This window comes from Oncorhynchus nerka, unplaced genomic scaffold (genome assembly GCF_034236695.1).
Source record: "Oncorhynchus nerka isolate Pitt River unplaced genomic scaffold, Oner_Uvic_2.0 unplaced_scaffold_5576, whole genome shotgun sequence".
Classification (NCBI taxonomy): domain Eukaryota; kingdom Metazoa; phylum Chordata; class Actinopteri; order Salmoniformes; family Salmonidae; genus Oncorhynchus; species Oncorhynchus nerka.
In genome coordinates, this window is record NW_027035737.1 from 1 (window position 1) to 11462 (window position 11462).

The 11462-nt window shown below is 46.0% G+C and overlaps 1 protein-coding gene across 1 annotated transcript; it reads right to left on the reverse strand.

The window, feature by feature from the left end:
• Nucleotides 1–45: 45 nt before the first annotated feature.
• Nucleotides 46–8976, reverse strand: LOC135566354 (neuropilin-2-like; the record flags this gene model as incomplete). The annotated part of the gene is made up of 4 exons (XM_065014098.1): nt 46–228; nt 460–639; nt 1433–1609; nt 8818–8976. Coding segments are annotated over 4 exons (699 nt in total), but the record flags the coding sequence as incomplete, so codon positions are not given.
• Between the last annotated feature and the right edge of the window lie 2486 nt (nt 8977–11462).

Sequence of the window (11462 nt, forward strand, 5' to 3'; positions counted from 1 at the left end):
TGTGTGTGTATGTCTTTTAGCAGTCCCCTTTAATCTAAAGCGGCGTCAGATCGTTTGTCTGCACTGATCGGTAGTCCTCTTACCTGGCAGTTCACATCCCAGCACCTCCAGCCTCATCCCAATCCCGACAGGAGACCACCTCTCTGGGTAGATCCTGATGAACTGAGCCGGCAGCTCCTCAAACCGACGGATCTCTGGAGTGTCGTAGTGTGTGTTGCCCTCGAAGATCTGTAACGGAGACAGTGACGAGAAGGTTTATAGACGGAACAGAGGAGCGGTGTGTGTGTGTGTGTGTGTGTGTGTGTGTGTATGAGTCTGCGTATGTGTGTGTGTATGAGTCTGCGTATGCATATGCGTGTGTGTGTGGTGTGTGTGTGTGTGTGTGTGTGTGTGTGTGTGTGTGTGTGTGTGTGAGTGTGTATGTGTGTGTGCGTGTGTGTGTGTGTGTGTTCCCCATACCTTAGGATGGTTGGTCTTTCTGTCCAGTATAAAAGTCCAGTCCTTGCCCGTCAGGCTGTGAGACACGCGGTATTTCCTGACGAAGGCCCTGTTCTCAGCCGACGTACTCCCCTCCACGCTCCTCGCCGTCGCCCCCTGAGTGATGACGCCTCGTACTGTCTTGGGGACCCCCAAGTCCACCTGATTTTAAAAAAAAAACAGATCAGATACCAAAAAAATCACAACACACTTGAGAACAGTGAGAAGACTAAAAAACTATGAGAGACATTGTAACTATGAGAGACATTGTAACTATGAGAGACATTGTAACTATGAGAGACATTGTAACTATGAGAGACATTGTAACTATGAGAGACATTGTAACTATGAGATACATTGTAACTATGAGAGACATTGTAACTACATTGTAACTATGAGAGACATTGTAACTATGAGAGACATTGTAACTATGAGAGACATTGAACTAGAGACATTGTAACCATTGTAACTATGAGAGACATTGTAAACAAGAGACATTGTACTTGAGAGACATGAGATACATTGTAACTATGAGAGACATTGTAACTATGAGAGACATTGTAACTATGAGAGACATTGTAACTATGAGAGACATTGTAACTATGAGAGACATTGTAACTATGAGAGACATTGTAACTATGAGAGACATTGTAACTATGAGAGACATTGTAACTATGAGAGACATTGTAACTATGAGAGACATTGTAACTATGAGAGACATTGTAACTATGAGAGACTATGAGAGACATTGTAACTATGAGAGACATTGTAACTATGAGAGACATTGTAACTATGAGAGACATTGTAACTATGAGAGACATTGTAACTATGAGAGACTATGAGAGACATTGTAACTATGAGATACATTGTAACTATGAGAGACATTGTAACTATGAGAGACATTGTAACTATGAGAGACATTGTTTCTGGATCTTGATCTGGTCACGTTGTCTACCTGGAGCCACTCCTCCCCAGCCAGAGGTTGTGTGGGACTGGGGAACCATCCTGACCTGCTGGCTACCAGCCTGGCCGTCCCCATGGAGCCGTGGATATCCCTCAGGGATGACGCTGTGATCTGGGAGTCGGGCAGCAGGCCGGACAGCATCCCCTGCATCTCAGAACATGGAGCCGCCTGGAGAGAAGGGAGGTTAGGGGAAGAGAGAAGGGAGAGTAGGGGAAGAGAGAAGGGAGGTTAGGGGGAAGAGAAAGGGGAGGGGAAGGGGAGGAAGGGGAGATTAGGGGAGAGAAGGGGAGGTTAGGGGAAGAGAGAAGAGGTTAGGGGAAGAGAGAAGGAGAGGGGAAGAGAGAAGGGAGGTTAGGGGAAGAGAGAAGGGGAGGTTAGGGGAAGAGAGAAGGGGAGGTTATGGGGAAGAGAGAAGGGAGGGGGAAGAGAGAAGGGTTAGGGGAAGAGAGAAGGAGTTAGGGGAAGGGAGAGATTAGGGAAGAGAGAAGGAGGTTAGGGGAAGAGAGAAGGAGGCTTTGGGGAAGAGAGAAGGAGGTTAGGGGAAGAGAGAAGGGAGGTTAGGGGAAGAGGGAAGGGGAGGTTAGGGGGAGAGAAGGGAGGTTAGGGAAGGGATGGGAAGGAGATTAGGGGAAGAGAGAAGGGAGGTTAGGGGGAGAGAAGGAGATTAGGGAAGGAGGAAGGAGATTAGGGGAGGGGAGGGGAAGGGAGGTTAGGGGAAGGAGGCTAGGGGGAAGGGAGGTTAGAGGTTAGGGAAAGGGGGGAGGTTAGGGGGAAGGGAGATTAGGGGAATATGAGGTTAGGGGAAGGGAAGAGGGGAAGGAGATTAGGGGAAGTTAGGGGAGAGTTAGGGAAGGGGGGGTAGGGGAAAGGAGGAGGGGGAAGGAGGTTGGGGGAAAGGGGAGAAAGGGGAGATTAGGGGGAAGGGGAGGTTAGGGGAAGGGGAGGTTGAGGTGAGAAGAAGAAAAGAGAGTTGGGTGATGAGCATTGACGAAGACTGACGTTGACATTTCAAGGCCAGTGAGATAAATGATTCATGTCGTTATGTCACAGCAGTAGGCTTCAACAGTAAATAATAAATCAACAAACACAAAGACAAGCCTGGATGGATTCCTTTTCTCTAATATAACACAAGCCTTTTGACTGAGTCCCACATTGATTCCTTTTCTCTAATATAGCACACTACATTTGACCAGGGTCCATAGTGCTGTTCCTTTTCTCTAATATAGCACACTACATTTGACCAGGGTCCATAGGGCTGTTCCTTTTCTCTAATATAGCACACTACATTTGACCAGGGTCCATAGGGCTGTTCCTTAAAGCAGTGGGCACCTAAAGCACCTCCCACAAACAATCCTTTTCTAGTTCTCAGGGAATAAAGCTGTTTCCCTCCATCACACAACTTGCTATAAATAAAGGACTGATTGTAGTGTAGGTCTCTGACACAGGGATGAAAGGAATGGAGGAGAGAGCTGAGAGATAGAGACCACTCAGAGAGAGAGAGACAACTCAGAGAGAGAGACAACTCAGAGAGAGAGAGACAACTCAGAGAGAGAGACAACTCAGAGAGAGAGAGACAACTCAGAGAGAGAGAGCTGAGAGATAGAGACCACTCAGAGAGAGAGAGACAACTCAGAGAGAGAGACAACTCAGAGAGAGAGAGACAACTCAGAGAGAGCTGAGAGATAGAGACCACTCAGAGAGAGAGAGACAACTCAGAGAGAGAGAGAGAACTCAGAGAGAGAGAGACAACTCAGAGGGAGAGACAACTCAGAGAGAGAGACAACTCAGAGAGAGAGAGACAACTCAGAGAGAGAGACAACTCAGAGAGAGAGAGACAACTCAGAGAGAGAGAGACAACTCAGAGAGAGAGACAACTCAGAGAGAGAGAGACAACTCAGAGAGAGAGAGCTGAGAGATAGAGAGCACTCAGAGAGAGAGACAACTCAGAGAGAGAGAGAGAGAACTGAGAGATAGAGACCACTCAGAGAGAGAGACAACTCAGAGAGAGAGAGACAACTCAGAGAGAGAGAGACAACTCAGAGAGAGAGACAACTCAGAGAGAGAGAGAGAACTGAGAGATAGAGAGCATTCAGAGAGAGAGACAACTCAGAGAGAGAGAGAGAGAACTGAGAGATAGAGACCACTCAGAGAGAGAGAGACAACTCAGAGAGAGAGAGACAACTCAGAGAGAGAGAGCTGAGAGATAGAGACCACTCAGAGAGAGAGAGACAACTCAGAGAGAGAGACAACTCAGAGAGAGAGAGAGACAACTCAGAGAGAGAGAGCTGAGAGATAGAGACCACTCAGAGAGAGAGAGACAACTCAGAGAGAGAGACAACTCAGAGAGAGAGAGACAACTCAGAGAGAGAGAGCTGAGAGATAGAGACCACTCAGAGAGAGAGAGAGAGAACTGAGAGATAGAGACCACTCAGAGAGAGAGAGACAACTCAGAGAGAGAGAGAGCTGAGAGATAGAGAGCACTCAGAGAGAGAGAGACAACTCAGAGAGAGAGACAACTCAGAGAGAGAGACAACTCAGAGAGAGAGAGCTGAGAGATAGAGAACACTCAGAGAGAGAGACAACTCAGAGAGAGAGAGAGAGAACTGAGAGATAGAGACCACTCAGAGAGAGAGAGAACAGAGAGAGAGACAACTCAGAGAGAGAGACCACTCAGAGAGAGAGACAACTCAGAGAGAGAGAGACCACTCAGAGAGAGAGACAACTCAGAGAGAGAGAGACAACTCAGAGAGAGAGCTGAGAGATAGAGACCACTCAGAGAGAGAGATACATCTCAGAGAGAGAGAGACAACTCAGAGAGAGAGAGACAACTCAGAGAGAGAGAGCTGAGAGATAGAGAGCACTCAGAAAGAGAGACAACTCAGAGAGAGAGACAACTCAGAGAGAGAGAGCTGAGAGATAGAGACCACTCAGAGAGAGAGAGACAACTCAGAGAGAGAGACAACTCAGAGAGAGAGAGAGACAACTCAGAGAGAGAGAGCTGAGAGATAGAGAGCACTCAGAGAGAGAGAGACAACTCAGAGAGAGAGACAACTCAGAGAGAGAGACAACTCAGAGAGAGAGAGCTGAGAGATAGAGACCACTCAGAGAGAGAGAGACAACTCAGAGAGAGAGAGAGAGAACTGAGAGATAGAGACCACTCAGAGAGAGAGAGAACAGAGAGAGAGACAACTCAGAGAGAGAGAGAGAGAACTGAGAGATAGAGACCACTCAGAGAGAGAGAGAACAGAGAGAGAGACAACTCAGAGAGAGAGACCACCTCAGAGAGAACTGAGAGAGAGAGACCACTCAGAGAGAGAGAAACAGAGAGAGAGACAGAGATAGAGACCACTCAGAGAGAGAGAGACATCTCAGAGAGAGAGAGACAACTCAGAGAGAGAGAGACAACTCAGAGAGAGAGAGCTGAGAGATAGAGAGCACTCAGAGAGAGAGACAACTCAGAGAGAGAGAGAGAGAACTGAGAGATAGAGACCACTCAGAGAGAGAGAGAAACAACTTAGAGAGAGAGACAACTCAGAGAGAGAGAGAGACATCTCAGAGAGATAGAGACAACTCAGAGAGATAGAGACCACTCAGAGAGAGAGAGACAACTCAGAGAGACAACTCAGAGAGAGAGAGACAACTGAGAGAGAGAGCTCAGAGAGAGAGAACTCAGAGAGAGAGAGAACTCAGAGAGAGAGAGACAACTCAGAGAGAGAGAGAGCTGAGAGATAGACTACTCAGAGAGAGAGAACTCAGATAGAGAGAGACAACTCAGAGAGAGAGAGACAACTCAGAGAGAGAGAGAGACAACTCAGAGAGAGAGAGAGAGAGAGACAACTCAGAGAGAGAGAGACAAATCAAAGAGAGAGAAAGAGAGAGACAACTGAGAGAGAGAACTGAGAGAGAGAGCGACAACTCAGAGAGAGAGAGAGACAACTCAGAGAGAGAGAGACAACTCAAAGAGAGAGAAAGAGAGAGACAACTGAGAGAGAGAACTGAGAGAGAGAGCGACAACTCAGAGAGAGAGAGACAACTCAGAGAGAGAGAGAGACAACTGAGAGAGGGAGAGCTGAGAGAGAGACAACTCAGCGAGAGAGACAACAGAGAGAGAGACAACTCAGAGACAGAGAGCTGAGAGATAGAGAGAGAGACAACAGAGAGAGAGAGAGATGGCTCTGAGTATACGCCTTAACCTGAGTCTACGCCTTCACTATGGTGAATCACTAAAACAATACAGAAATACACTAGAAGGAACAGCATGTCAGAAATCAGCTCAATGTATTTGGAGAATCCATAGAATATAACCACTTCTGGGAAAATTGGAAAACACTAAACAAACAACAACACAAAGAGTTATCTATCCAAAATGGAGATGTCTGGGTAAACCACTTCTCCAATCTTTTTGGCGCAATAACAAAGAACAAACAGCAAAAACATATACATGATCAAATACAAATCTTAGAATCAACTATTAAAGACGACCAGAACCCACTGGATTCTCTAATTACCTTGAATGACCTACAGGACAAAATAAAAACCATCCAACCCAAAAAGGCCTGTGGTGTTGATGGTATCCTCAATGAAATGATCAAATATACACACAACAAATTCCAATTAACTATACTAAAACTCTTTAACATCATCCTCAGCTCTGGCATCTTCCCCAATATTTGGAACCAAGGACTGATCACCCCAATCCCCAAAAGTGGAGACAAATTTGACACCAATAACTACCGTGGGATATGCTTCAACAGCAACCTTGGCAAAATCCTCTGCATTATTATTAACAGCAGACTCGTACATTTCCTCAATGAAAACAATGTACTGAGCAAATGTCAAATTGGCTTTTTACCAAATTATTGTACGACAGACCATGGTTTCACACCCTAATTGACAACCAAACACACAAAGGCAAAGTCTTCTCATGTTTTGTTGATTTCAAAAAAGCCTTAGACTCAATTTGGCATGAGGGTCTGCTATACAAACGGATGGAAAGTGGTGTTGGGGGTAAAACATAAGACATGATAAAATCCATGAACACAAACAACAAGTGTCCTGTTAAAATTGGCAAAAAACACACGTTTCTTCCCACAGGGCCGTGGGGTGAGACAGGGATGCAGTTTAAGCCCCACTCTCTTTATATATCAACGAATTGGTGAGGGCACTAGATGTCATGCCCTGGCCATAGAGAGGCTTTTATTATATTTTTTGGTTAGGCCAGGGTGTGACTAGGGTGGGCATTCTATGTTCATTTTCTATGTTTTGTATTTCTTTGATGTTTGGCCGTGTGTGGTTCTCAATCAGAGGAAACTGTCTATCGTTGTCTTAGGTAGCTTTTTCCCACTGGGTTTTGGTGGGTAGTTGTTTTCTGTTTCTACTCCAGAAAGAACTGTTTCGGTTATTCACTTTGTTATTTTTGTATTTAGTGTTCAGTGTCAATAAACATGCTGCGCTTTGGTCCTCACCTACACTAGAAAAGTCTGCAGCACCCGGCCTCACCCTACTACTGTTTGCTGATGATCTGGTGCTTCTGTCCCCAACCAAGGAGGACCTACAGCAGCACCTAGATCTTCTGCACAGATTCTGTCAGACCTGGACCCTGACAGTAAATTTCAGTAAGACCAAAATAATGGTGTTCCAAAAAAGGTCCAGTCGCCAGGACCACAAATACAAATTCCATCTAGACACCGTTGCCCTAGAGCACACAAAAAACTATACATACCTTGGCCTAAACATCAGCACCACAGGTAACTTCCACAAAGCTGTGAACGATCTGAGAGACAAGGCAAGAAGTTTCTTCTATACCATCAAAAGGAACATCAAATTGCCTTTTATGGTTGTGAGGTCTAGGGTACGCTCACCAACCAAGATTTCACAAAATGTGACAAACAACAAATTACAAAAATATCCTCCGTGTACAACATAGAACAACAAATAATGCAGAGCAGAATTAGGCCGATACCCACTAACTATCAAAATCCAGAAAAGAGCCGTTAAATTCTATAACCACCTAAAAGGAAGCGATTCCAAAACCTTCCATAACAAAGCCATCACCTACAGAGAGATGAACCTGGAGAGTCCCCTAAGCAAGCTGGTCCTGGTGCTCTTTCACAAACACAAACAGACCCCACAGAGCCCCAAGACAGCAACAAAATTAGACCCAATCAAATCACAAGGAAACAAAAAGATAATTACTTGACACATTGGAAAGAATTAACAAAAAAACTGAGCAAACTAGAATGCTATTTGGCCCTAAACAGAGAGTACACAGTGGCAGAATACCTGACCAATGTGACTGACCCAAACTTAAGACTCAGTGAGCATAGCCTTGCTATTGAGAAAGGCCGCCGTAGACAGACATGGCTCTCAAGAGAAGACAGGCTATGTGCTCACTGCCCACAAAACGAGGTGGAAACTGAGCTGCACTTCCTAACCACTTCCTAACCTCCTAACCACATATTTCCCTCAGATTACACAGAACCACAAAGAATTGGAAAACAAATCCAATTTTGATACTCTCCCATATCTACTGGGTGAAATTCCACAGTGTACCATCACAGCAGCAAGATTTGTGACCTGTTGCCACGAGAAAAGGGCAACCAGTGAAGAACAAACACCATCGTAAATACAACCCATATTTATGCTTATTTATTGTCCCTTGTGTTCTTTAACCATTTGTACATTGTTAAAACACTGTATATATATATATATATATATATATAATAGGACATTTGTAATGTCTTTACTATTATGGAACTTCTGTGAGTTTAATGTTTACTGTTTATTTCACTTCTGTGTATTATCTACTTGAATTTAATTGAGAGAGAGAGAGAGGATAGCATCTTAGCTAAACATCTACTTGAATTTAATTGAGAGAGAGAGAGAGGATAGCATCTTAGCTAAACATCTACTTGAATTTAATTGAGAGAGAGAGAGAGGATAGCATCTTAGCTAAACATCTACTTGAATTTAATTGAGAGAGAGAGAGAGGATAGCATCTTAGCTAAACATCTACTTGAATTTAATTGAGAGAGAGAGAGAGGATAGCATCTTAGCTAAACATCTACTTGAATTTAATTGAGAGAGAGAGAGAGGATAGCATCTTAGCTAAACATCTACTTGAATTTAATTGAGAGAGAGAGAGAGGATAGCATCTTAGCTAAACAGCCCTTCTCCTTTCATGTGATGTGGGGCGAAACAAATCACCTCTAATCCCCGTGGCAACTATAAATAGACCCAATTACAGCTAGCGAGTGGTGGAGTGAAGAGAGGGACAGGGTCAGGGACAGGGACAGGGTCAGGGACAAGGACAGGGACAGGGACAGGGTCAGGGACAGGGTCAAGGGACAGGGTCAAGGACAGGGTCAAGGGACAACATAGCTGTTCTTACCAGTGATCTGGCACCCGTAGAGTTCGAAGCGCAGGGCGATGCCTGTCTTCCAGGCCTGGGGTCTGATGCGTACGAAGCGGGCCAGAACAGGCTGGGGGATCCGGTTCAGAACCACCTCAGTAGAGTCTGTGTTGGCATTGAAAATCTGGAGAGAAAGAGACAGAGACAGAGAGAGAGAGAGAGAGAGAGAGAGAGAGAGAGAGAGGGAGACAGAGAGAGAGAGAGAGAGAGAGAGAGAGAGAGAGAGAGAGAGAGACAGAGAGACAGATGTGTGTATTTTATAATCCTTTTTCACATGAATGAGAAAAGTGAACGAGAAAACACCCATTGTACTACAACTTCCTCCACAAACCAGCTCTACTACACAGCCCACACAGGGCTTTATAGTCACTAAACAAATACACTAGCTCACACTGTGATAAAAATCCCTGGAAACACAGTTTAATCGTCTAACCACAGAGGCCGAGTGGATAGGAAGTGTGAAAGTGCGAAGCCTGAGATCCCTTGTGTTGTTTAATACAGGACATTACTGCTGGTGATTCTCTGATCCACCTCTACGCAGACGACACCATTCTGTATACTTCTGGCCCTTCTTTGGACACTGTGTTAACAAACCTCCAGACGAGCTTCAATGCCATACAACTCTCCTTCCGTGGCCTCCAACTGCTCTTAAACGCTAGTAAAACTAAATGCATGCTCTTCAACCGATCGTTTCCCTATCAACAAGTTCCCCTGTCCTGGAGTTTCTGACCTGCAATTTCCTGCTCTTAGGAAGTGTCCACAACATTAGAGCTAGTGGATCTTTGGGTGGCTGGACCGAGACCTGATGACAAGCTCGGATATCATATCTCCAACTCGTCCCTCTTCCAGACAGAACTAGACGTGTGGGCATTTGTCAGCTCTGTCTCAAGGGCCAGGCCAGTGGGGAGAGAAGGAGAATGGGGGGGGGTGTCCAGCTTCATTGCACACAGAGAAAAGCAAGACGACCCTCCCGAGAATGACCCTCCCAAGAATGACGCTCCCGAGAATGACCCTCCCTAGAATGACCCTCCCTAGAATGACCCTCCCTAGAATGAGCCTCCCTAGAATGACCCTAGAATGACCCTCCCTAGAATGACCCTCCCTAGAATGAGCCTCCCTAGAATGACCCTAGAATGACCCTCCCTAGAATGACCCTCCCTAGAAAGACCCTAGAATGACCCTCCCTAGAATGACCCTCCCGAGAATGACCCTCCCTAGAATGACCCTCCCTAGAATGACCCTCCCTAGAATGACCCTCCCGAGAATGACCCTCCCTAGAATGACCCTCCCTATAATGACCCTCCCTGGGAATGAACCTCCCTAGAATGACCCTCCCTAGAATGACCCTCCCTAGAATGAGCCTCCCTAGAATGAGCCTCCCTAGAATGACCCTCCCTAGAATGACGCTCCGTAGAATGACCCTCCCTAGAATGCCCCTCCCTGGGAATGACCCTCCCTAGAATGACCCTCCCTAGAATGACCCTCCCTAGAAGGACCCTCCCTAGAATGACCCTCCCTAGAATGACCCTCCCTAGAATGACCCTCCCTACAATGACCCTCCCTACAATGACCCTCCCTAGAATGAGCCTCCCTAGAATGACCCTCCCTAGAATGACCCTCCCTAGAATGCCCCTCCCTGGGAATGACCCTCCCTAGAATGACCCTCCCTAGAATGACCCTCCCTAGAAGGACCCTCCCTAGAATGACCCTCCCTAGAATGACACTCCCTAGAATGACCCTCCCTAAAATGACCCTCCCTAGAATGACCCTCCCTACAATGACCTCCCTACAATGACCCACCCTAGAATGACCCTCCCTAGAATGACACTCCCTGTGTGTGTGTGTGTGTGTGTGTGTCTGTCTCCGTGTGTGTGTGTGTGTGTTTCTCCTCCTCTGTTAACAAGTCCCAACTGCATTCATCCTGCCACCACAACTCTTAACCATGGCACCCTCCAGACAACACTATTGTTCTTGTTTAGATGCACCAAGAGACCCATAACCAGGGTGGCTGGCTTGGCTTTCCATCCACTAGTGTCATTGGTCCGTGTGTCTCCCCATAACCAGGGTGGCTGGCTTGGCTTTCCATCCACTAGTTTCATTGCTCTGTGTGTCTCTGTGTTTAATGCTAAACAGATTGGAACCTTTTCAAAGAAGGTTCTACTTGGAACCAAAAGGGTTCTACTTGGAACCAACAGGGCTCTACCTGGAACCAAAAGGGTTCTACTTGGAACCAAAAGGGGTCTACTTGGAACCAAAAGGGTTCTACTTGGAACCAAAAGGGTTCTACTTGGAACCAACAGGGTTCTACCTGGAACCAAAAGGGTTCTACTTGGAACCAACAGGGCTCTACCTGGAACCAAAAGGGTTCTACTTGGAACCAACAGGTTTCTACCTGGAACCAAAAGGGTTCTACTTGGAACCAACAGGGCTCTACCTGGAACCAACAGGGTTATACTTGGAACCAAAAGGTTTTACAAAAAGTTGTACCTTGAGCTAAAAAAATGGTTCTTCAAAGTGTTATCCTATGGGGGCAGCAGAAGAACCCTTTAGGAACCTGTTAAGAGTGTCCTTTTGACCATAGGGTTCCTATAGAGACCAGAGTGTCCTTTA